The 27122-nt window shown below is 43.4% G+C and overlaps 1 protein-coding gene across 4 annotated transcripts in view; it reads right to left on the bottom strand.

The window, feature by feature from the left end:
• TMLHE (trimethyllysine hydroxylase, epsilon) overlaps positions 1–18386 on the bottom strand; it is a 28182-nt gene extending 9796 nt beyond the window's left edge. Inside the window, exons 1-5 of one of the 4 annotated variants that reach the window (XM_088452880.1) lie at positions 18301–18386; positions 10707–10958; positions 6516–6692; positions 4821–5100; positions 2163–2282 (exon numbers count right to left, since the gene is read on the bottom strand). In XM_088452880.1, coding sequence (XP_088309006.1) covers positions 2163–2282; positions 4821–5100; positions 6516–6692; positions 10707–10887 — 758 coding nt within the window. In that variant the 5' untranslated portion in view covers positions 10888–10958; positions 18301–18386. Of the gene's footprint in view, positions 1–2162; positions 2283–4820; positions 5101–6515; positions 6693–10706; positions 10959–16961; positions 16992–17830; positions 17853–18048; positions 18070–18300 lie in introns of those variants that run through there. The other 3 variants (XM_088452893.1, XM_088452898.1, XM_088452887.1) reach the window with 3 other exon arrangements.
• Positions 18387–27122: the final 8736 nt, after the last annotated feature.

Raw genomic sequence — 27122 nt, 5'->3', positions numbered from 1 at the left:
CACACTTACAAAAACTCTGTAATCACAGCAGAAGCAGAGTTACTTATGAAATAGGGATGACACATACTTTCTTTACAAGCAATGTACATATATGAACTGAGAGTTTCACTTTTCGATTGGCTGATGAACCATTGACATGGCAAAGCAGCTTTACAGATTATCCACATACATCTATCCTCCGTGCACTACTGTACAAGTCATGTTACACATAATGTGTCAGAGTCGTGCGCCTCGGTAGCGCCGAAGTCTTTTAGTGCGTCTTTTTTACCTTCAAATGCGTCGTATCACATTGATGTGAATAGGATGCCCAGGCAGCTTCTGCTGATTACAATGATATGTGTGTGACTGCATCTGCATGCGAAATGCTACGTTACACTCACAGCTGCTGACACTGTAACTTAGCATTTCACACGCAGATACACCAGCAATGCATTATTGTTTGCAAATAACATGCATTTTAAGGGAAAAAGTTGCACAAGAAAAGATGCTCTGCGCTACAGAGTAGTGAAGGGCTGTTAAACATGCAAGGAGGCTATACGTACGTGTACACATCTGTATCTGCAACTTTATACCGATTCCTTTGCTACAGAAATACTACTCCATATGTACCTAGTACACTATATGCAGACTAAGGGGTCAATCTAATTAGGTGCAAACTGCGAGTTGCTATTTTCTCTTGGAATTTGCACAGCGAATTCATTTTGCAATCCGATTAGCAACTCGCACTGGTCAGACTGAACTCGCATTTTTTCATTCGCACCTCCCTGGGGGTGAGAGATGGAAAGGAAATCTTTATCTTAAGGTTAAAATGTCGGGACACTGTGCTGAACACCTTGGAAACCCCCCTAATTACTACTTAGGTATTTGGAAGTATCCAATTAGGTTAAGTAGTCCAATAATTACATGTAATTTTTTTTTTGGGGGTGGGGGGGAAATAAAAAAATAAATTGTCCTCAAATTACCCCCAAATCAACTTTTTCGTTAGTTTAGGCACCCCAAATGTAATTACAATATTTTTTTAAATTGAAAAATAAATTGTTTAGCATTTTTTTTTTTGCTAAACATTTCAAGGTGCCCTCAAAGTACCCCGAAATTACTTTTTTCCTTTTAATTTTTTGTTTAAGTTGTGTGACATTTCTTGCATTTTTAAAAAAAATTAACACAAATCAGCCATATGACACCATTAAAAACCTACAGTACCTTCCGAATGCCCACAAACAGCCTTCTATATGGTCCTGCTAACAAAATGATCCATTTTGGGGGGTTCAGGATGGTCTCCCCACTTTTTCATGCACTACTTTCACATCCCATTTGGCAGTCAACTCGCACCCCTCCGCTGCGAGTAGCGCGAATAGGCATTTTTAATTGGACTGGAGAATTCTCTGGAGCGCGCATCGATGCGAAGTCTGCGAGTTTCAAGAAACAAACTCGCTACTCACAATTCGCACCTAATTGGATTGACCCCTTAGATGGAAAAAGTATGCAGTGTGTATAAAGAGGCAAAAGACAGGTGCGATATAAAGTGACGCGTGCATGTATCATTATGCTTTATATGTGTCCAATTCATTTGCGAGAAATAAACGAATCCTAAGTAAAATGTAGGAAAACTGCACTGCACTGGAATCGCGGCAGACATCTTGTGACGCATCTGTATATCCAGTTTACATGCATCCAATAGTGCTAGCAGGCAGGAGAGCTGACTGTTGTCTACCCTGCGCTGCCCTCTGCTGGTGGAATTTATGAATGAGTCTGTGGCACATCGCTGGGCCACTAAACCTCACAAAAAAACCATTTGGAGATCAGAGGAAAAACTGCTTCATATCACACGTGTGTTATTTTATGGAAAAAGACGCAGCCGACTTCTGTAAATAATACAAAGCTTGTATAGCCTAAATAATACATTCAGTGGATAGAACTTTTTTGTTTTGCTCAAAAAGTGGAAACACACTGTACAAGGTAATATTACATATAATAAGGCAAAGAAAATGGTGGCGATATAAATGTGGGATTAGCCAGATATCCAGCCTCCTATAACAATTAAAAAAAATAATAATAATTTACTATCGACAGGAAAGTGGGTGAAAGAGAAAACGTTTTAGCAGTTTTTTTTCCTTCAGTTAAACAAAACACAGCATCATGTATGTTACTGAAATCAAACTCACCCGCAAGGCTCCTGAAAGTAGGTGGTATCTGTGTGTCTGTCCAGGGCCAGTTTAGTATAGGCCGTGTCTCCCCTTGAGAAGTCAGATGTGAGATCCCACATTTTACCATAAATAGTCTCTCTGCAAGTTAAGAATAAGATGCTACATGTCATGTTACCCAACAAGTGCAGCCAAAGTTAAAATGTGATTAAGTCCCAAAACAATTTAACAATAATTTTGCTATCAATGCTAAATCTGATTATTAATGTTAAATAATAATGGTGCAACTGACTAATAAACAAGCAAGCACATTGGAGGTAAAGTGCTTCTAAAACACATACTATATGGTAATCCAAACACCACTGTATCTATAGCTGCATACGGTCTACACAAGGTGGGGGAGCTTCAGCCTAAGCAGCTGGAAGATGGTCTACAAAGAAAGAATTGCAAGAATGGGGCGCTATACAGGTCACTGTTGTGCTAGGTGTGACAGTCAACATCATTTCTAGGTCTCTAAACATTATTACTATACAGTATTTATACACGGAAATGCCAAAAGTCATGGGATAGCAGTATGTAAAGGTAATGTAGTGTTCACTCTAGGTCCGGCGCCGGGCACCGGACTTAGAAAAAGGGCACGTCTGCGCGTGCCCGAAAAGGGGCGCGTCTTTATGACGCATCCCCTTTTAGTCACCCTTGGGGGTGTGCCTGGCACTTACGGACATGCCGGGCAGCCCCCAAGTGCTGCGGTCACTGTGAATAGATGTCAGGACTCATGCTCGCGGCATCCATTCACCGGCGGTGACCGTTGCACCGCCGTTTTCCACACCCACAGTTTGCGGGAGGGGACTGCACCCGCATGCCGTTTCAGAAGTAGGGCAGGGCGCGGCGCCCCGCTGAAACAGCCTAGCGGGAACGCTATAATGGTAGGTGGCGTCACCATACTGTGAAGTCTGGGAAATTCCCAGATCTGCATCAGTTGTAATCTGACATCTTGTGGGTCAGTTTGAACACTGGCTAGGCTGCTCATGGCAAGGCAATGTAAATTATCGGAGGTTGAACAGGGCATGATAGTGGGTGCCCGACGGATGGGACATTCAACATTCCTTGATCTATGGTGTCACCCCTCATGAAAGGCATTACCATCCACCGTGGACAGTGCAGTGGCTGAACACGTGTGCTTAATGATTGTGACCAGTGGCGTCTGGTCAAAAATGTCTGTGCTAACAGACAAGTGACACTGGCTCATATCACATCCACATTCAATGCAGGAGGTAGCAGACGCATAACCAGCAGGTCAGTGCAGCATTGTTTAGCATCCATGGGATATGCAAGCAGCTAATCAGAAGCGGGTAGATAGCATCGCTGATGATTAGCACAAATTTTTGCTTCAGCTGTGCGCTAGAATATAATTAATCCTGGCCGGCATTGCTGCAGTTGTGTTGCCCTTGCGTAAATGCGCCCTTACTTTTAATGGACTTCCCCGTCCCTGCTCAACAGGTTTTGCTTCATAAATAACTATAATATTATATATTTATACATACATACACACACAAACTGAATTGATAATATTCAACCACTTTACAATTTCAATCCAACATCCATGCTGGGGGTCAGAGGCATAGCCGTAAATTTATGCGCCCCATTGTAACACTTTGAAGGGGCCCCTGTCCCAATTCTTCTAGAGACACCTGTGACAAATTCATATCATGCCACATTACAGTGCCACTGCCCACTATTCATACCATGCCATACTGTAGTACCTCCATTTCATCTTGTGCCACATTAGTGATCCTCCGTACATGTTACGCAACATTATAGTGCCCTCCAGTACATATTATACAACATTACAATGAGCAGGTTAGATTATGCCAAATTACAGTGCCCTCCAAAGACAGATTATGGCACATTACCCAATTGCTTAGGCAAATCCGGGAAATCGGTATGTAATTACAGTATTTAACCGGGGTCAAGCGCGCCACTATAGCTACGTCCATGCTGAAGGTATAACATTGGAGCACTAAATGTACATTTTTATTTGCCGCAATATACGTATTAGTATAAAGCTTGAGGTGGAATTATTGATTAAATCCAACTAAGTGGTAGTTATAACAATTATTTTAAAAGTAATGTGTGTGTATGTATGTATGACCCTGAAACCTTGTTACACAGTAAAGCACTGTATATTGATTGATTACCACAGTCTGGGAGTGCTGTTATTTTCAGAGGTGTGTGTGTATAATTTTATATAATATATATACACACACCCATCTGAAAAAAACAGCTCTCCCAGACTGTGGTAATCAATCAAAATCCAGCATGGAGGCTGGACTGAAATTGTAAAGTGACTTCGGTTTGTGTATATATATATATATATATATATATATATATATATATATATACACACACACACATATACATACACACTGAGCTGGGGGGGTACACTGGGTGAACATCACAGGTCTTGGTGTTCCAATTTTGATAACTGAAAGAGACCTTCATATCTTCCGTCGATGGAGATGGTTGTGATGGACTTTCCAGATGGGAGATGTCCATACATAGATGGCCATTACATTCTTCTCCTAGTATACAGACACCTTTAGATATATCCTTATGAAGAAGGTGTTAATCATCTAAATATAGAAACGGTACAAAAAGGATTGTTCTAAAACAAGTTACCGGATATGGCTAATTCTCTCCGCCACTCTCTTGGTGTCTTCCCGGGTGGCTGGAACATCATCAACAAAGGCAATACCATACAGCAGGAAATTATGCAGGAAGTCTCTCAGCCCCTCGTCTGTCTCTAGGAAATCCGAGTAGCTGACGGCAGGGACCTCTGCATCCCGGTAGATCTTTGCATTCCATAATATCCGAGGCTGCACAAGTTGCTGCTTCTGTCCTTCATAACTATTTTGTGACAACCACTCCAAGCCATACCGTGTCATGTGCCCATCTGGCCCTGGTACATGGGGAAACCAGAAGAACAAAGTCATGAGCAGCATCGAGCAGACAGCAGTTTGTCATTTGCATGGAACCATAGAAGATGTATATGCTTGAGATCTACACACTTAAAGGACAGCTCCACTTTTAGTTACAGTGATCTTACAGGGAAACGTGTTTAGGTTTTTTCAACATAGAAGTTCAGGCTTGAAAACAACCCTCACCAGCACAGCTGTTATATTACAGTGAAATGAGCATGAGCAAGTCTGCTTGGTAGAAAACACTCTCTGAAGGGGGAAAACGCAATTGCAAAGCTGCATGCAGACAGCTTTGCAATTGTGCCTTTGCAATACTGCGAATGCAGCAGGAGGTGGTAATTGATTTTAGGAGGGTGGGCTGTGGACCCAAATTACCGGTGGTTTTGGATGATATGGTCATTGAGGAGGTGGATTCCTTTAAATTTCTAGGAGTTCATATCTCAAAGGATCTGTCCTGGTCTTTGAATTCTTCAGCTATGGTAAAAAAGGCGCAGCAACGCCTTGTCTTCCTGCGGAGACTGAAGTCAGTTTGTCTGAGTACAGAGACGCTGCTAAGTTTTTAGAGAGTGTCCTGACTTATGGGATTATCACATGGTTAGGGAATTGTACTGCTGCAGATCGGGGTGCTCTTGAGTAGGTGGTTAAGACTGCAAGCAAAATAATAGGAGTGAAATTACCTCAAATTCAAGTTCTCTATGAGAGTAGAGTATTAAAGCGGGCTAGAGGTATCCTAGCTGATCCTAGTCATCCCATTTATATGGTGTTCGAAAGATTACCATCAAATATACGTTTTAGGAGAGTGCGCGCACATACAAAGCGGTTATATAATAGCTTCTTTCCAGTAACTGTTCGTCTATTGAACCGTTAAAATGCACTGACCTGAGTATTATGGAAATGTTTTACATGCTGAAGTGTTTGTAAATTGACATTTCGTTGACAATTTAACATGTTCTGTTTTGTTGTTGATGACAATAAAGTGTATTGTATTGTATTGTTGGAGGTGAATGACACCCCCTGCTGCATTTGCGATACCAGCGCTGTGACGGAGGTTGCAGGCTGGGATCGCCATCATGACCATCGGTGGTCGCGATGGTGGATTGCGCCTGGGCGGCCGGATAGCTGACTAAGCCTCAGTTTACTCAGACTGGCCGGTTTCCAAGTACATAATACTGCATACATCCACGTCTCTGGGCTTGCCACTCCGGGAAAACGGGCTGGACACGCCCCATTTCCGAGAACAGCACCGACCCGCCCCCTCACCGCTCCTTAAATGCCTCTGCCTGTAAATCAGGCAGAGGCATTCAAGGGCTAGACTCGCAGAATGGGTCCTGCGCATGTCCCAAAGAGAAAACGGAGCACCATATAAGAATATACTGAAGGTTTTCCCAGAACTTACATGTTAGGTATAGGGTGGTCTCATCTACTCGGACATTTGCAGGTTTGATGTCCAACTCCACGCTGGCTGTGTCCAAACTGCGTTGGTTGGTTTTGGTATTGAAACAAGAAGCTGAACGACAGTGATCACGCAGCCACACATAGTCAAAGCGCATACATGTGCCAGAATATAACAGCTCTGCATAAATGGAAACAATTTGCAGTTAAAGTCAACACTGTAAACATGTCGGACTAGAAAAGACACTAGCCTTTAATAATATTGTTCTCAGAGCAAACTTACAAAATACTATGTGTAAACAGCAGTCCAATCAGGACGTTGCACAAGATTACATTACCATCACCTGTAATTCGGAATCCATGGATCTACCAAAGACGTTATTAGAAGGTGCATGCTGCTCTAACTGAGAGTGAATACCCAGTCGCTGTATTAAGAACACTGTTGTTCCACTGCAATTTATTGTGAATACGGACCCTGCTCTCATTACTTTGCTGGAGATGCTGGGTAACTGCTGGAATACGCTGGGTCTCCTGACAGAGACCTGTACAGCTTGTCTGGTGCATACGGATGGTCTGGACACGTCAGCTCACTCACACATGCAGCCTAATTAGTGAGGAGCTGGATCATTTCCTACATTATACTAATCCAGGATTGTGAGTATATAAAATCCACTCAGGACATTCTATAAAAAGAAGCTTTTAGAAATGTGTCACTAGAACTTTAATACAGTAATGTATTAACTTTACTGCAACATTGTCTGCTACATTTTAGAATCATTGTGGCTACATAAATATCAACTTTCAATTATTTGAAAACAACACAGGCACCTATGTGTTTAGTACCGTGTGAAATCAGGATATATAGACTATCTTTAGGCCTCTGCTGAGATTCATTTTACGGTTTGGATATTTAATATGTACATGTGAATGTTTTTTTTTTAGGATATGTGTATTTTGCATTTTTATGGTGATATTGTGATTAAAATAGGTTATTAATCCTTATTGCCTTGTGTCTGATAGGCGTCACCTCACACCATTTCTGTGTTCTACTCACCATTATACCTTTTTCTCCAAGGCTGTAATGTGAAGTGTTCATGGCGGCTGTGCACTGGGAGATAGGTACTACCCTTCTCCCCTATGTTTCTCAGGCTCTCAGGAGAAGTGTTGCTTCCCCCCACAAGAACGTTTGTTTCCTGGGCCCGATTCAGAGATGGACGCTGATGCAATCGCAGCTGCAATTTCGAACACGGAACGCAGCTGCTAAAATATGCTCATGCATGCCAAAGCTCAGCCAGCATAAAGACGCCCGCTGCTGCCTTCTCACCTGCGTACAACATGGCTTACCTGCGTAAATATTGGTAACCGACACATATCGAGCGGCCATCTTTCCTTTGTGGCAGGTCTGACCTGCCACAGCTTTGGCAGATCTCCTGACACGCAGAGCTGTGTAGGAGCTCGCAAGGGCTTATTTATGCACGCCCGTGTAACAGCGTCCAGATGGTCAGACGCGCCAGCGTTTTTCTGACCACCCCCAAACACTGACAGTCTGTCACTCACTCATCCGATGGATTCCTCTGTGCGTGTGTAATCGCAGTGCCTGTACGCATGCGCAATGGCAATCAAACACTCAATTGGGCATGCGTATTCACCATTGCATCCATCTATGAATCAGGCCCACTATGCAATACATACAGGCTCATAGGCAATATTGCAAGGGGAGGGGGGTTTCCTGTTGCCCAGAAGTCCCCCATCAGCAGCTTAAATCATGGCTACAATAGGTAAAGTATATAATATGATTTTACTAGAGCTATGACCACAGAATGTACTATGAGGGATGGAAGAGAGCTGCTGTGCATGAAAAGTGGCAGCAACTTTTCCTACCCATTCTACTGTGCGTGTGGATCTGAGCGCTCAATTACCACACTGGACCCAAGAGAACAGACAGCAGCTGCCAGTTAGAAGAGACAGGTGTCTTAATATGAGGTGGGAGGATGTGTGCTAGACAGCTCAGTTCGGTCTCCTACTAGTTATATGACGTATGTTTATTATGGCATGTATACATACATTCAGCTACTGCAACATCTAATGGCTTACTGTGACTGCTGGCCAGGTACAGTATATGTCTGATGCATTTGTATAGCTGACCCTACTGCTGCATCAAATGGCTTACTGTGATCCCATGGCCCTGTATAGGTCTGATGCATTACATGCACTGTACTTTGTATAGCTGACCCTACTGCTGCATCAAATGGCTTACTGTGATCCCATGGCCCTGTATAGGTCTGATGCATTACATACACTGCGCTTTGCATGAGGCAAACTATAGCTTGCTATGTGTTATTTATGCCCTCTTTATAGGCTGCCCACACTCATTATAAAAGCATTTGGAGATCTCCCTCTAGAAATCCTGCATTTGCCCCTGAGGCTGTTAGATCACAGGCAGGATGGAGTGAAGGAGTATTTAAAATGCAGGTGCTGAGATTAAAGTTCTACAGCTTAACCTGTCAGACTCCTACTTGTAACCGCACATAAGAAGATGGTGGACAGAATGACAATAATGAATTACTATGAAAGATCACAAGAAATCTGTTACATTTCAAGATGCCAGGTTATTATATTGCAAGGCACATCAGGAACCGAACAGATCTTTAAGACGCAAAGATAAACTTGTAACAGATTGGCCTTATATGACCATATATAGAGAGAAAAAGGGGTACGAATAAGAGAAAGTGAACCAGGATATACTCTTTCACCTCTGTGCAGAGACTATTTTGGAGCTGGTCACATTCCAATAAGAATTTTCAGAAAAAAAAAATAGTATGCTTACACTTACTAACTATACACGGCAGATAAAAACTGCCCGAAAGGGAAATTGTAAGACCTTGAGCTACAGGCAAACGCAGGCATTTATTATTTTTGTTTATGAACACTACTAAGAAACGCTTTATGGCTCTTACTTTGCCATTAATCCAGCTTTTCAAATTAGCAAAAAGCAGGATTCCACACTCAGATTTCCATCTGCTTTAGGAATTCTTTTTACTTCTTAACTAAAACAAATATAATGTGTAGGAATAATGTGTAGGAATAATATGGCAGCTAAACAAGGCCTACTGTACCATTTTACAAACCTACAGCAGTAAATGTGTTTTATTTTGACACAAAATAGGGGAGATCTGGACATTAGAACCCCTCCATCTCTCTAACACATTGGATGGAAATTAAATTAGCTGCAAGGTTTAACCCGGGGCCAATTACCCACAGCCACTAGCGGGGTTAACCTCGCGCGTTATTACCAGTGATGGCCTTTTCCTTGCAGCTTCAGGAACTGCTATTAGAAGTCTGTGAGAAGGCAGCACCATTTACGCTGAATCAGTGGGTTTCTGCTCGTTAACCCCTGATTTACCGTAAGTGCTATTTAATTGACTAGCATTTAGTTGCGGGGTAAACAGCACTGGTAATTAAATCCCCCCATAACATTTTCTATAGGAGGGGTAGCCAACCTTGGTCCTCAAGAGCTACCAACAGTTTACGTTTTCCAGATCACCCAGCAGGTGCATTCATTACTCACTAACACATTTGAAAAGATCCACAGGTGAAGATAATTATTTCACATGTGATTCTGTGAGGAGACCTGGAAAACATGCACTGTTGGTAGCTCACAAGGACCAGGGTTGGCTACCCCTGTTCTATAGTGTTGGTTATAATCCTCTGGTGAGTAGTATATGGGATCACCAGAACAAGCTCTATGGTGCCCTCTGCTGGCCCCGCTCCCCACTTTCAAAATGAGTCAAATGAGTGTGCCCCTAAGTTTACTGAAGCCAGGATGGGGGTGGGATCCTCGACCATTCCTATGCTTCTTTATTTTTCTACAGTGTAGGGGCTTAACATCTGCTGGTCACACGGATTACCAGAAAATAACTTGCATGCGGTTTGATCTTGCACAAAAAAAAGAACTGAATATAATGTCTAAATTATTACAGCCTTCTATCTTTTCATGATGTAAAAACCATGCATGCTGCATAACTGTATTATATTGGTTAAAAAAAAGCTGCATACTGTGTAATTTTTCATAAGATTCTTAGTCTGAGATCAGCTACAGCGGTAACACAATAAATAAAATAGGACACCTTAAAATCCAAACTAGGTTTAATTTCTAAAGGCAAAATGCTGCTAGGTTGTGCCTGTTTCAACTCACCAAAATGATCTTTGTGCAGGACCCACGAGCACTCCTGAACGTCTGGGGCTGTACTGAGCCATCGAGTCACTAATGAAGCAGACTCATGGAATCTGGGTGTCCAGCGGAGTTGTCCTCTTACTCCCTTGGCGAGTAGCCCCCTGGTTCCCGGATAGAGCGATGCCAGCCTGCGACACCACATGCTGTTCCAGGAGAGAATGGCATCAGAGCAGGATGAGCAGAACAAATCTGATTCGTTAAATCAGCGGTGGTCTGTAGGAGGAAGGAGAACATGCCTGGTGACAAATAGCAGTGAGACAACCACAGGCAGAGAATGGGATATAGAATAACACAGTAATGGCATATAAACAGTGCAAAGATAATCATAAGAGAAAATAAACGTAGATAGAGCATGAAAACACCGGGGTGACAGGGTAAAGCCAGTAACTTTTCAACATCTATTGTGCCAGGATTACATTTTTCTTCTTTTCAGCCCAGGGTAATGTGTACAGAACAATCAACAAGCAATTAATAAGTCAAACTTTCCTTGTGTACTTCCCAGAAGAAGAACGTATGTCACCGCGTTCCCATGGGGATGTACTGCTGCTTCTAATAAACTTACACTGGAGAATTTGGTTTTTAAACGGCAGCCTAATCCTTCCCAGTTTATTAGTGTGAGAGGAGGCACAGCCTCTAGATAAGCGACCCATAGGCAGACAATACTGTTATAATGGATGGTTTACCAGCTGGAGGTGCTCTATCAGCTGTTTACAGCTTAATGATTGCAGAGTGCACTTCAAAAGCTACCCTCAGACCTGCTTTCCTTATTTATTACATTAAAGCAAGGTTACACGTTTAAAAGGACACCAAACGATCTCTGCACATTGTCAAACATTTCCTGTTTAGAGAACATGTTGCTAATTATTTCAAAGATTAACCTAGAGAGCTTACTCGTAATTTATTTTATTATCCTGACTCTGAGTACATTGTCACCCTTGTCTGCGTATCACTATCAGGCGATTAAACGCCATCTACTAAAAGGGAGACCACTAAACTGAAAACGGGAAATAATGGCAGACATTCATGATGCATCATGCTATAATTTCTGTATGATGCATGTAATAATATGCCATTAGCACTGTGGAACTGCAGTTTTGCTTGGAAGCGGCATTTATTAACTAGATAGAAAAGAAACAGAAAAAGGAACTCTGTTGTGCGAGCACTCTTATATTTGATTATCAAAGACCGGACATAGAGGTATGTCCTTAAAAATTAACCTTTATTATAAATGTCTAAAAAAAAACATGAAAATGTCCAATAGATATCAAAAAAGGAATATACAAATACATTATACAAAGACAATACACATAATATTAAATACAATTAAAATAATCACACCCTGAGACTGGCGAAATATGTAAGTAATATATATAATATAATATAGTTAGATAATAGTAAATGTACGTTTAATCTTGTAGCAGTAGTACCCAAAAAATGAGTAGTGGGTATAAGAGTATTTAGAAAAGTCCAGGCATAGAGTTGTCTCTCCTCATTCTACTACTCCTCACCTATGCTAAGAGCTATCTATGAGGAGTGAGAGATTACAGGAGGACAAATTGCCTGTGGAAACAACAGGCTAACAGGGACGTTGCTCATATTTCATTTCTGCTTTCGAGTGTCATACATAAAGCATCGGACACACAATGAGAGTATTACTTTGATGAGATAGCCCGCAGTTAATAGAAATTTCAGAACAGCAGACAGTGTGGACAGGATGTCACATTAATTCATATGGTTGACAATCAGTATAATAATATTATTGGTCACCTATCACACAGATGACAAATTATTCATATATTTCTGAAAAGACCTTCCCTATTAGCTGTATACTTAATCCACAGATCTACTAAATATTTAATTTATCATAGGCAAAAAGATGAATAATGACAAAGAAAGCAACTGTGATACATATAATTCAGAAATGAAGATCACAGGTGCTGTATACAATCTATTACCATTGTTGATTACCAAAGAAAATACTGACATCTGAAATTTTTTAAACAAATAACCTTTGATAAGAGTATCTCATTAAGCGTCTGCAGTCTGTGCTCTTTCATAGGATGGCAAATGTAGTAAGTATAAATATTAATACCACTGTGAGTCGCTTATGTCAACAAAGGGTAGTTCTAATTAGATAATTGGATTTAAAAAACTAGTTTAAACGTATAAAGTCTGCACTCTTTTGCATAACAAAAGACACAGTAAATGAAAATGTTCATATCACTCTATATCGTTTATAACCATAGGAGACAATTTTCTAATATCATAAACTTGACAAGTAAGGTTATAACAAAAGTATCCAAAGAATGATAGATATGGTTACCACATATTTTTGACATAATCCCCTTTGATGTGAGGGGGTAATATTCAGTAGACGTATATGAGTTCAATACTATCCATGATAGAATTAAATATAGCTCATGGAAATACCAAATGCCTTGGCAATACAAAACTCTATGAACAAAACAATATGCCTGTTTGTGAGCCACTAACCCTGTATGATAGTGGTGTCCTTGCAGCGCTGACTCCTACTGTATGATAGTGGTGTCCTTGCAGCGCTGACTCCTACTGTATGATAGTGGTGTCCTTGCAGCGCTGACTCCTACTGTATGATAGTGGTGTCCTTGCAGTGCTGACTCCTACTGTATGATAGTGGTGTCCTTGCAGCACTGACTCCTACTGTATGATAGTGGTGTCCTTGCAGCGCTGACTCCTACTAACACTCCATATAAATTTGAAATCAGTGAGAGGAGCTGTATGATAGAATACAATAAAGCATACTGGTGTCTCTGGGAACAGAGATGCAAACAGTCACCAACTGTAAGTGTGTCTATCTAGACCAGGGTCCTTCAAACTTGGCCCTCCAGCTGCTGTGGAACTACACATCCCAGCATGCACTGCCACCTTTTTGATATAACAGCATGCTAAAACTATGTGCAGTGCATGCTGGGATGTGTAGTTCCACAGCATCTGGAGGGCCAAGTTTGAAGACCCCTGATCTAGACGATATAGGCTGCAATGCGCTTGATGCGCGGACTCAGGAGTAGTGGAGTAACTAAACAGATAAATAAGATAAATACCACTGGGTACAAACTTGCTAGGAGGATGCCGCGTGCTGCGCAGCCACGAGCATCCGTCTCTCCCAACGCACGTTTCGCTGATAGCTTGGTCACGGAGCATTTATTAACTGTAAGGAGGTGTATATAATGTGTACATGGTCTAAAGGTCCCCATACATCTGCGACGTATCGCCGCGATGTGATCGGAAATGCTGACAGGTGGCAATTGATGTTCCGTGATCCGTCGCAGGATTGGTGAAATTCTGCATGTTAAATTTCACCTATCTGCCAATCACGATCATTTTTTGATCGGCATATCTGTGAAATCCAACATGTTGGATTTCAGTGATCCTGCAATGCCAGGTTGCTGGATCGAAACATCGCAAAAATCCATCGCTGATGTATGGGGGCCTTTAGTCTTGCAGGATACAAGTGTCTATCACACAGAAATTTACAGATTACAGACAGTGATCCTGAAACTTGTCAGATTTTGTAAGAGGGTAAATACCCCAAATGATCTGAAAAAATAAAAATAAAAATCAAAATAACAGTAACATGGGGAAAAAAACCTGCCATATTTCAGTTTACAGGCATTCCTTCCCATGTGTTGTAGGGTTATACCATACTGTTGTTTTGGTATTTGTATATATACACATATATATATATATATATATATATATATATATATATATATATACACACATACACACACACACTAGTGGTCATGTACTTGTAAACCCAAAATCCACTGAAATGACAGACCTTGTTTCATGTAGTGTCTTTGAAGTTCTTGCTGACATACTAGGATCTGTGCTGTGATCCTTATGTCAATTCTCTCGATTTCTACAGTACCAAAGGTTGTTAGGGAGTATAAAGTAGGATTGATGAGTAAACCAAATGAATGTTTATTAATGGGGTAAAGGTACTCCGGCTCCAAACAACAGAAACCCGGATCAGAGTAATTGGATTGATGATATGCAAGATTGCAGAATATTATTAATTTTCCTTTGGATAATTATCAAGGTTTTGAGACATTACAACACACACAACTCCCAGTTGTTACTGTGTCACAATATTTTTGACATTCTCAACAAGCTCAACTCTTTAACTGCTGATAGTAACAACTGCAGATAATTACCCAGGTTTCCTAAAACATACAGATATATTTATTGACTTTTATCTAAAGTGATTGGTGAGTGTTTGTGGCCGTACTTATGTAGCTTGTAAGCTCCACTGGGGCAGGGACTGATGAGAGCGAATAAACATTCTCGGCACAGCTCTGTGTAATTTGCTGTCATTAGATAACCTAAAGGAACAATAATATGCAGTATTAGCTTCTCCAAATTCAAAAACTTGTTTCTGCGCTAGGGAGATCTCCTGTTTTCTGCAGTATCTTCAAAATTGTATTCTATTATAGTCTGTATAACTCATTGCATGCAGATGTTTAATGTGTACTATACAATAGCAACCAATCACACATGCTGTCATTGTCTAACTTGCTCTGGACAGATTACTGACCGGTTACTTTATTTAATTGCAAATTATGGGACTAAAGGGGTGGGTCAGTAGTGGACGGAATTGCAAACCAGCGCGCAAGCAGCTTTGCAATTCCGTCCTAGCAAATATGTAAATGCAGCAAGAGGTGTCCGACACCCCCTGCTGCATTAGTGGTTCCAGCACTGCAACCGAGGCCGCAGGCTGGGATAACCACCGCGACCAACGGCTGGGTTGAATAGATGGATAGGGGCAAGGGTATAGGAGTAAGCAGAGGTGAGAAGATTTAGTACTCAGTGATCCTGTATCCAATGACTGGGTGAGCAAACAGAGCGGCTGAAGGAGAGGAGATCAAAGCACTGGTGACAAATGTGTTCTAGGGATAAACAAGTGGAGGGCCCTGCCTGTAACAGCTTGCATACTAAGGGAAGGGGTGAACTGAGAAAGATATATAGAGGAGGGGTAGAGGAGAACAGTATCGAGCTATCAGGAAGGCTGGTACACTTTAATAACAAGGTATGTTTTAAGTAGGGATGTGCAGGCTCGGATAGGTTCGAGTTTGCACGCTGAGTTCGGATTTTTCCCTCCAAAAAAACGGAACTCAGAAAGAGGCAAAACGTCATCTTGCATGGACAAACATCATCATTCCTGTCCAGGAATGATGATGTTTGTCCATGCAAGATGACGTTTTGCCTCTTTCTGAGTTCCGTTTTTTTGGAGGGAAAAATCCGAACTCAGCGTGCAAACTCGAACCTATCCGAGCCTGCACATCCCTAGTTTTAAGGGCAGGTTTGAAGCTGAGGAGACCGGTTGAGAGTCTGTAAGAGCAAGCAAGTAAGTTCGGGAGGATGGGGCACCTCTGGCGACATCTTGGAAGCAAACATGAGAGGAAGTGACCAGGGTGGATGAGAGGCGCTGGTCAGAGGTGGGGTGGAAGGGAGTGTGGATAGCGATGAGGTTAGAGACACAGGAAGGGGAGCAGTGGTTTAGGGCTTTGTAAGTGAGGGTGAGGAGTTTGAACTGGATTCTGAGTGGGATAGGGAGCCAGGAAAGCAGGCTGCAGAGAGAGGAGGCAGATGTCGTATGGCAGGAGAGGAAAGTGAGATGAGTAGCCAAATATGGAATCTTGTTACAGAATATAAACAGAGGCTCTGGGTGATCACCATCTATAGGAGAGTACCATGTACAAAGGGGCCTTTACAAAACTTTAAGGACCACAAATGTCTAGTTACAGCACCTATAAAGAGATGTGCAAAATTCAAGAGAATGGAAATTAAACTTCCTTTGTTGTAGAAAATTGTGTTCCCTAATATATACAGTAGTGCTGCAGTGTAACAATATAACACAATTTCTGTTTTTATTAAACACATGTATTCCTTTGCATTTATATTACATATTAGGTACTGCAACTTTTGATATTTAAAATACTTCTACAAATACAGAGGCACTAAATCAGGTCTGGCCAACCGGTGGCCCTCCAGCTGTTTTGAAACTACAAGCCACAGCATAGCCTCCTACCAATCAGCTGGTAAAGCATGCTGGGACTTGTAGTTTCATAACAGCTGGAGAGCTACAGGTTGCCCAGGACTGCACTAAATAGCATGAACCTGTCCTAAAGGCAGTAACCATCATCCTATACAGTAGGTGTGTGGAGGCGTGCATACACAGGCCATCAGTGCCGCTGTGACGAGGGGCCTGCAGGACTCCTGTGACAGAACTCCATGAGGTTGACATTGACATCAGTTTTCAGTTCAGAAACTATTCACTGACTCTTCTGTATTCTTCAGTAGCACAACTGCTACATAGCACCATCCTGCATCAGAGAAGATACAGAGAATCTCTGCATATATCATTTGTATGATCCTGAGCAACCAGCAAGGTTAATGAATACTATGGTGGGCAGCTGCAGCAAATTAAAATAAACTTGCAGCATTCAATTTAACCATTTTGGCAACTGAACGTAAAACTGCAATTTCAATGTGATCACAGACGCGTTTCCAACACAGCATGTCCGAGAAGTAAACCAGCCAACAAAATGTGATTTCTTGTTTAGTGTGTAATGCAACTAGCTGTGCTGTATGCTATTTCTTCTCTATTTTCCATTTCCCACCAACTCAGTTCCACATAAACCATATATAAACAAGTAACCTAATTTTGCACGAACAGCAGCCTATACCACGGTTTCCCAAACTAGGTGCCTCAGGGCACGTGCAGGAGGTGCCACTGGTTAGTGGTCCAGTACCAAATAAATTATTTTTAGTCAATGTGATAGGCACCACCAGTGCTAATGGCTGCCAATAAAGAATAAAAAAAGGTGGACATAAAGCGCAGCTCTATCATCCACCACATAACTGACCCTAAAGGATGACGTATAAGCACAATTTACTACATTTCATTTTTGCAGAAATCATTCAAAAACTTTTGGCCCAGGAGTGCCGTGGACAATATGCTGATACTCTAGTGCGCCGTGATTCAAACAAGTTTGGGAACCACTGGCCAATACATAAAGAACAGTACAAGTGTCACTATATACCGGTGCGGAGCCTTTGTTTGCATTTTCCTTTCTTCCACATAAAAATGAACAAATGGTCAGTGACAGAGGTTGCAGATTTAGTTGTGCATCAGGCAGGGCACATTCTTGCAGCAGCCCTCATTAGTGTTATATAATGTGAACAATAATCAATTTGCAATCTAATCACATTTTGAAACCGAATGAGATGTAAATAATGTCAGTAGATTATGCATCCTAACCTCAGCACACACATTCCACACCAGGCAATTCTTCTTTCAGACAAAAAGAAATACACAAGGACTACCATGTGACAACTCATCATGTAGGAAATACCATAAAGAAAGCTACACAAACACCAGTCTCCGCCATGGGCAGCAACCACACATGTGCATTTTACACTATATTTATTATAATAAAACAAAAATAATAATAATTTCTTAAACTAAAGAGACTACTTGGGCAGAACGGGGCCTGACGGACGAGTTACTTACTTGATGTTTCTTTCAACTAGACTTCACAGTTCTTCAAGCTGTGCATTGTGGGAGTTGTAGTTTTACGACGGCTAGATGTTATGGCTTGTTTGCGGCAGAGCACTGCATCTCCCGGCATGCCCTGCACAGAATACATAATCAGATTCAATAGACGCTGGGGGCACTAAGTAACGGGAGATGTAGTTCAAGTGGATAGTATCTCTGTCATTGAGACACGGTGAGAGCAGAAACTGGACTGCCATTCCCAGCAGGCAAAGCGGTGCCCGGAGGGGTGGATGAGGGAACTTCAATTATTTGGCAGCTGCTGCAAAGTTTATATTTATTATTAAACAATGTTGTTGTTACATGTCTGTAAATAAAACTTAAACCGTTATCTTATCCGTTTAAAAATGATAGGGCACATATATAACTATGGGGGAGATGTATCAAAGCTTGGAAAGGGATAAAGTATTAACCAATCAGCTCATAGCTGTCATTTTACAGGCTGTGTTTGAAAAATGACATTTACGAGCTGATTGGTTGGTACTTTATCGCTCAACAATTTATCTCTCTCCAAGCTTTGATATATCTCCCCCTGTATAATTGAATGTATTAAGAAACATTATTTTCTACTTTTCCATCTCAGCATGCATGCAGCCATGTAGCTTTACTATCAGGGTTTTCCCCTAATAGTCTGATGCACAACATACAGAGAAAATGTTTCAGGACTTTAATGTTTTAGGGGTCTATTTATGAAGCCCCTGTTTCATAATATTATGTAGAAATTGTAGTTTCTGTATACTTTTATGTATGCCTGTTAATGCTATGTACCAATAGCCTAATGCAATATAGTTCACAGAAATATTCTGCAAAAGGCTAATAAGTGCTTCAGACCGCAGTCCCCATTATTCTCAATGAGGACTATGGTCTGATCTCTATGTACCAAACTTCAAAAATAATAGTTTTTCAGACATCTATGAGGGCGCGGTAAAGCGGATGTATAATGCCATATCTGAGAAGCTTGCCATAAAATTGATTTACATCCAAATGTAAATGAGCCCCAAAGCAGTTAGTACATACATGCCTCCTCTCCCGATGTGGCTGGGACCCTCCCGAAAATTGGGTGCCGCTCCCAGCCCCCCAGAAAAGTAGACAAGCCTCCTGGCCCCTCCAGTCTCCCCTGAAATGCAACCACAAACACCCACAGCAGGGGGGGGGGGGGGGGCTGATGACACGATTCGCGCTGAATCACCTCATCATGACCCTGCCCCCTGCTTCACGTTGCATTGTGTAGCGGGACCAAAATGACGTGATCACTTGGCTCTGCCCCTAAACACTGTGTAATGTGCCCGGCCACGCCCCTCTATGCTGGCCCCGCATGAATGTAACTCGTGGGGACACAGGTTCTTGCCACCGTTGTCCCCGTTACAGTACTATCTTCAAAGTACATGGGGGTCTATGTACTAAGCAGTGTTAAGTGACAGAGTGAAAAGTGATAAGTCTGTGATAAGTGCCAGCCAATCAGCTCCCAACTGTCATTTTTCAAACACAGCCTGTGAGATGACAGTTGGGAGCTGATTGTCTGGCACTTATCACAGACTTATCACTTTTCACTCTGTCACTTATCACTGCTTAGTACATAGACCCCATAGTTTGTTAAAAAAAAATTAAAACATGATACATACTTGCCTACCCTCCCGATTCAGGCGGGAGACTCACAAAAATTGTGTGCTGCTCCCAGCCCCCCCGGAAAGGCAGGCAAGCCTCCCGGCCCCAGCAAGTCGGCTGTATAAACTAGGGGTGTGCACCGGCCACTTTTTGTGTTTTGGTTCTGGATCTGGATCTTTTTTTGTGTTTTGGATCAGGATTGGTTTTGCCAAAACCACCCTTCCGTGTTTTGGGTTCTGGGTTTTGTGTTTTGGATCTGTATTTTTTGGGAAAAAAAGCATAAAAACAGCTAAAATCACAGAATTTTTTATTTCTTTTGTTCCTACGCTATTATTAACCTCAATAACATTCATTTCTACTCATTTCCAGTCTATTCTGAACACCTCACAGTATTGTTTTTGGCCAAAAGGTTGCAACGAGGTAGCTGGATGACTATGCTAAGCGACACAAGTGGGCGGCACAAACACGTGGCCCATCTAGTAGTGGCACTGCAGTGGCAGACAGGATGGCAGTTTGAAAAACTAGGCCCCAAAGAGTACATACTGCAAAGAAAAAAAAGTGGTGCAAGATAGAATTGTCCTTGGGCCCTTCCACCCACCCATATGTTGTATAAAGAGGACATGCACACTTTAACAAACCAAGCATTTCAGCACCAGGGTCTGCCACACGACTGCACGCCCTTGTTTTTTTTCAGAAAATTCTGCACCACCAAATTTATTGTGTGAGCAAAACATGGAACGTGCTGGAATTAGCCCTGCTGGAATTAGCCCAGATGTAATGCCCGCACAATATTGGTGGTGTTGTCAGATATCACAAATCCCCAGGAGAATCTAAGTGGGGTAAGCCATTTTGCGATGATTTCCCTCAGTTTCTCTAAGAGGTTGTCGGCGGTGTGCCTCTTACTGAAACTGGCGTTTCTGAGATGCTGCTACTGGTGACGCTGCTGTTGTTGCTGCATAAGGCGATACATCTACCCAGTGGGCTGTCACAGTCATATAGTCCTTAGTTTGCCCTGTTCCACTTGTCCACATGTCTGTGGTTAAGTGGACATTGGGTAGAACCGCATTTTTTAGGACACTGAGGACACTTTTTCTGATGTCTCTGTACAGTCTCGGTATCGCCTGCCTAGTGAAGTGGAATCTAGACGGGATTTGGTACCACGGATACTCTACCTCCATCAAATGTCTAAATCCCACTGCAGTAATGGCGGATACCGGAATCACGTCTAACACCAACATAGCAGTCAAGGCCTCAGTTATCCGCTTTGCAACAGGATGACTGCTGTCGTACTTCATCCTCCTCGCTAAGGACTGTTGGAGGGTCAATTGCTTAGTAAAAGGAGTAGTGGTGTTCCAACTTCCTCTCTGGGATGATGAACGACTCCCAGCAGCAACAGCAGCAGCGGCAGCAGTAGGCGTAGCAATGCAGGATAGGGTAGGTAGGGTCTCGTTGCCGCAAGCCCCAGAGAGATTTCGGCTCTGACAGAGCCGAAATCTCTCCCACTGACATAACTCGTGATGTCAGTGGGGCCGCCCCCAAATGGAGGCATTCACATGGGAACGCCTCCGTTTGGGCAGCCACTCCCCCGGCCCGCCCACCAAAGGGGGCGTGCTGTCACTCAACATCGACAGCATGCCCCCTTTGGTACGAGACCCGGAGCGACGGTTTGCGCATCGCTATCCGGGTCTCGCGCATGCGCACGACGGAGCCGGCTCCGTCGTGCGCATGCACACTGGGCCACCATCGACCCGATTGCGAGCGCATAGCGGCCCTGAGCTCCCAGCTCCCTCCTAACTCACAGCCGGAATGAAAAATTGCGACAATTGCGGGACCTTATATAGAGTCCAAAACCAGAGAGAATCTGACAGCGGGATGATGACGTTTTGCCTCGATTCCAGTTCCGAGCCAGGCGGGGGGGGGGGGGGCGGTGACGGGATTTGTGCTAAACCGCGTCATTGTAGCTCCGCCTCCTGCCTCACAATGCCATTAATCTCGGCATTGTGAAGAGGGGGCTGGGCCACGATGACGCGATCGCGCTGTCATGCCCTGTGCCCGCCCCAATGACGTGTTATGCTACAGGCCACGCCCCATTTTCGCAGCAATACGCTCCCCGTGTGGTTGCCAGACAGCTCCCTCCCAGAAGGAGGGAGCCAAATGTCGGCAACCCTGACATGATATGAAATGGAAATTAAAAAACCAATTCCCTCAATTCTGTGATTTTTAGTACATATGCCCCTTAGGGCCCTATTTATCACAATCCACATAAAAACTAATCAAAATTTTCATGCAATTTAGCAATATGCTTATGCCAGGACACTGGCTTCCGATAAAAGTCTGTCTTGCCGAAGAGCTGGAAGCATAGAGAATACCCACCCTTATGTTGTATAAACAGGACATGCACACTTTAACAAACCAATCATTTCAGCGCCAGGGTCTGCCACACGACTTAAATGGTTGGTTCGTTTGGGCCCCCACAAAACAAGCTGGCAGTTAATCTGTCCCTGCACAAACTGGCTCTACGGAGGCAAGATGTCATCCTCATCCTCCTCATCCACCGATTCCTCACCCTCTTCAGTGTTGTGTGCATCCTCATCCTCACAGAGTATTAATTCATCCCCGCTGGAATCCACTACCACAGGTCCCTCTGTACGTTCTGGAGGCTGGTCTCCCTGGAAGAGTTGATAATTCATTTTTATGAACATAATCTTCTCCACATTTTGTGGAAGCAACCTCCTACGCCTTTCGCTGACAAGGTTCCCGGCTGCACTAAACACTCTTTCGGAGTACTCACTGGAGGGGGGGCAACTCAGGTAAAATAGAGCCAGTTTGTACAGGGGCCTCCAAATTGCCTCTTTTTCCTGCCAGTACAGGTACGGACTGACTGACATGCCTACTTGGATGCTGTCACCGATGTAATCCTCCACCATTCTGTCAATGGTGACAGCATCATATGCAGTGACAGTAGACTTGTCAAAAATTGTTGGCATGTCCTTCAGTCCGGACCAGATGTCCAAACCGGCCCTTGACCTATGACACAGGCGCACGCTTGGTGCTGCTGCTGTGTTGATCCACGTGCGGCTACTGCGCATACATTTCGCACACAAACACAGAAAAAAAAGAATTGTTTATTTTTTGTGGAGTGCACTTTGGGGGTTACACCACCCTTTAACAGACTTATGGGACACAGGCGCACGCTTGGCGCTGCTCCTTTGTTGATGCATGTGCAGCCACAGTGCACACAATTGACAAACACAGAATTTTTTTTTCTATTTTGTTTGAAGAGCACTTTGGGGGTTACACCACCGTTTAACAGACGAGCCAGCCTGCCCTTTACTTATGACACAGGCGCACGCTTGGCGCTACTTTGTTGATGCATGTGCGGCCACAGTGCACACAATTCACAAACACAGAAAATATTTTTTTATTTTGTTTGGAGTGCACTTTGGGGGTTACAGCACCCTTTAACGGACAAGCCAGCCGGCCCTTTACTTATGGGACACAGGCGCACGCTTGGCACTGCTCCTTTGTTGATGCACGTGCAGCCACAGTGCACACAATTCACAAACACAGAAAATATTTTACCACCCACAGCATATGCGGGCGGCCAAAAAGATGGTCGCGATGGTCAAGACCATCGCGACCATCGGGCTTGCGACGAGACCCTGCGATAGGGTCTCGCTGCCGCAAGCCCAGGATTGCTTTTGGCTCTATCAGAGCCACAATCACTCCCACTGACATCATTACTGATGTCAGTGGGGCCGTCTTCAGACGGTAGGCGTTCCCATGGGAACGTCTCCGTCTGGCAGCCACGCCCCCGGCACGCCCACCAAAGGGGGCGTGCTGTCACTCACCATCGACAGCACGCCCCCATTGGTGCGAGACACCGAGCGACGTATTCCTCGTCGCTCGCCAGGTCTCGCGCATGCGCATGACGGATCGACCCGCTTGCGAGTGTCCTTTGCTCGCGAGCGGGTCTGAATGACCCCCACAATTCACAAACACAGAAAAAAAAATATATTTTTTTTGGAATGCACTTTGGGGGAGCACCCCTGATGCACAGATCACCCCCTGGACAACACTACAGCACCCCTCTCGGACTACAGCCTTTATGGGACACTGCACAACACAGTCCAGCCAGCCCCTATAGACTTTGGAGTGGACACAGCCCGTATGGACAACTGGCTGCACAACACAGCCCAGCCAGCCCCTATGACAGCAGCACAACACAGCCGAGCCAGCCCCTATGGACAACAGCAGCACAACACAGCCAAGTCAGTCCCTATGGACTGAGTGGTCGCAGCCCCTATGGACAACAGAAGCACAACACAGCCCAGCCAGCCCTAGCTCCCACCCACCCTCTTCACTGTCCACAACCGGAGTGAGAAATGGCGCCGACGAGAGGACCTTTTATAGAATCCAAAACCCGCGAGATCCGGAAGGCGGGATGATGACATTTTGCCTAGATTTCAGTTCCGAGTCAGGCGGGAAAAGTCGAGCCTGACTCCCATACGATACGGATCGGGGGTGCTCTGAAATCCGAACCCGCTCATCCCTACTCCAGATGCAGTAACAGGTCAGAGAAGCCGGGAGGAGGTGCCTGCGGCATTTGCATATTTTAGCACAGCTGCTGCGTTCAAAGATGCAGGGTCATAGAGAGTCGGCCTGGGTACCATTACTAATGGGGGGCGTGACCTAATCGTAAGAGATGTTGCCATTCCCACTTAGAAAAATATAAAAGATCCTATTTGGCGACGCTGAGAAGGAGGGCACTGGGAGCCCCTTAGCTCAGCGCAAATCCAGTGGGGGGGGGGGGGGCGCGATCAGTGGTATTAGTCTCCTATTTTTGTGCCTGTGCGATTTCTCCTTCTGGGGGGGTGTCTGATGTCACAGTTGTCACCGGGAAAACGGGCAGGGAGTGATTACAGCCTCCCTGTATGAAGACACCTTCCAATTTCACCCAATCACCATGCTGTAAATGAGTCCACGGTCAGATGACCCATTTACACTGAGCCTTACCCAGGTCTCTCCTGCATAAAACCCTGCTCGAGACCTGGGAAGAAATGCCAGTTTTTTTTCCTAGGTGCCTCTTCAACTGAGCCACTATGCGGGTTGCCAAGAAAGAGTATTGAATTTGCGACGTGAGGATCTCCTAGTACCTAGGTGAAGGACAACAAACCAACTGATACCATGGACAAGTGATTATACAACAGCGAGTCCTATCATCAAGAGAGCTACCCGGGCATTATGGCCTATAGTGGCCTCAGACAAAGATCTTTCAGTGTTTACAATCAATAAACCCATTGCAGCGTTCCGACGAGGCCGTAATTTGCGAGATTTATTAGTTCATACTGACATCACTGGGAGAAATGTGCCCCAAATACGAATGTATACACCAAGGCTCCGGATTACTATAGGTGCATGAATTGTGTCACTTGCAAGTTTTTAATTGATCAATGGTAAAACGTTCAATCATCCACACAAGGATATAATTTACAAGATTAACCATGTCCTCACATGCACGTCCGTATTCATAGTATATTTTCATAATTTGTCCCTGTGGACTTTATTATGTAGGGCAAACAACACACAACTTCCACGAATGGATGGCCCTATATATACTGTAGATCCTCTATTAAAGTGGCATTAACAGAAAAAGAAAATGACCAGCCAGTGACACGTCATTTTAAGGATGCCAGACATTCTATGGCCTCTATCCAGCACATGATCACTGAGAGGTGGACATAGATCAAGAATTCTGCTTAATATGGAAGCACAGTGTTTTTTTTCGACTGGATACGGTTCGCCCTAAAGGGCTCAATGATAAAATTAATTGGAGTTCCTTGTGATTTATATATTTTTGGTAGTAGAAAGACTATTATGGTTCATATGCATGTTCTTTTTTATAGGGATATTTACGTGTGATTAGGATCTGATAATATATTTATTAATTGGGTTTACTCTTCATCTATTTTTATTGTATAATTTTTTTAATAGATTTTTATTTATTTTTCGTAATTGTTTTTTCTGTTATTGTAACACTGTTGGTTTGGTTTAGAGTAACACTTCTGCTGCTGTCACCTACTGCCTCCTTCCTCAGTATGTACCAAACATCGCAGTTTTTTCCCCCCAAAATGACACATTTTGAATGTATCATGTACAGAGAAGGACAGACCATCCCCAAGAAGACGACCATCAAGAAATGAGCCAACTGCCAGCCAGCATGTAGCAGTTGTGCAGAATGGAGAACGCCTCATGCTGAGGCCCATCCTGAGGCTCATTCTGCTGCATCTTCCCACCTACAGCAGGCGCACTGTTGGAGAAGGAGAGGAAGTACCATGCTGTGTCATCGGTATCTCCAAGATTAGAGTTGGAATGGAAATGCCCGTAACATCCTGCCACCACACGTTCCACGTTCCTTGTATGACACAATGGCTACAAATTACCACCATCTGTCCCCTGTGCTGTACGCGGTGCTACGATTTGGACGTTTTCTTACAATGTATCTGAAGGACACCGAGCAGAAGAAGGAGACCCAATCATAAGATGAAAAGCCTAAAGCGGTGAGCTTGTTCCTTTTTTTAAATAATCATTTCTACACGTTTACATTTTTCTTTCTCTTTTTCCCTTTTTATTTTAATACAGGTGGATCTATGGAGGGATGTGAGAATAGTCACATGACTGAGAAACATGTTCCTGACCCCTCCAATGTTTATATATATTTATATATATATATATATATATATACACACATGTGTGTGATGGAAGGCACTCCAAGGACTTAATGAAAAAATGACCACAGCACACCGCTGGACAGACCAACATTTCAGATGCTTTACTGCATCTTTTTTCAAGGACCTGAAATGCAGTAAAGTATCTGAAACATTGGTCTGTCCAGCGGTGTGCTGTGGTCATTTTTCATTAAGCCCTTGGAGTGCCTTCCATCACATATGTATGTGTTTAGGGGTCAATTCACAGGCCACCAGGATGTGCACCCGGGCCATTCAGTTTACTGATATGTTGGAGTGCCGGCCATCAATGTGGATTATATATATATATATATATATATATATATATAGAAGGAGAAAGAACTGGCACTCGGAGACAGCGACAAGAAAAAACGATGTATATTCTCAAACGTTTTCGAGGTTACCACGCCGTCATCAGGACACAATACA

Source organism: Taudactylus pleione, unplaced genomic scaffold (genome assembly GCF_031769625.1).
Source record: "Taudactylus pleione unplaced genomic scaffold, aTauple2 ptg000039l, whole genome shotgun sequence".
In the NCBI taxonomy this organism is placed as follows: domain Eukaryota; kingdom Metazoa; phylum Chordata; class Amphibia; order Anura; family Myobatrachidae; genus Taudactylus; species Taudactylus pleione.
Note: the sequence above shows the minus strand (reverse complement) of the source record. Positions and strands in the feature narration are given on the sequence as shown.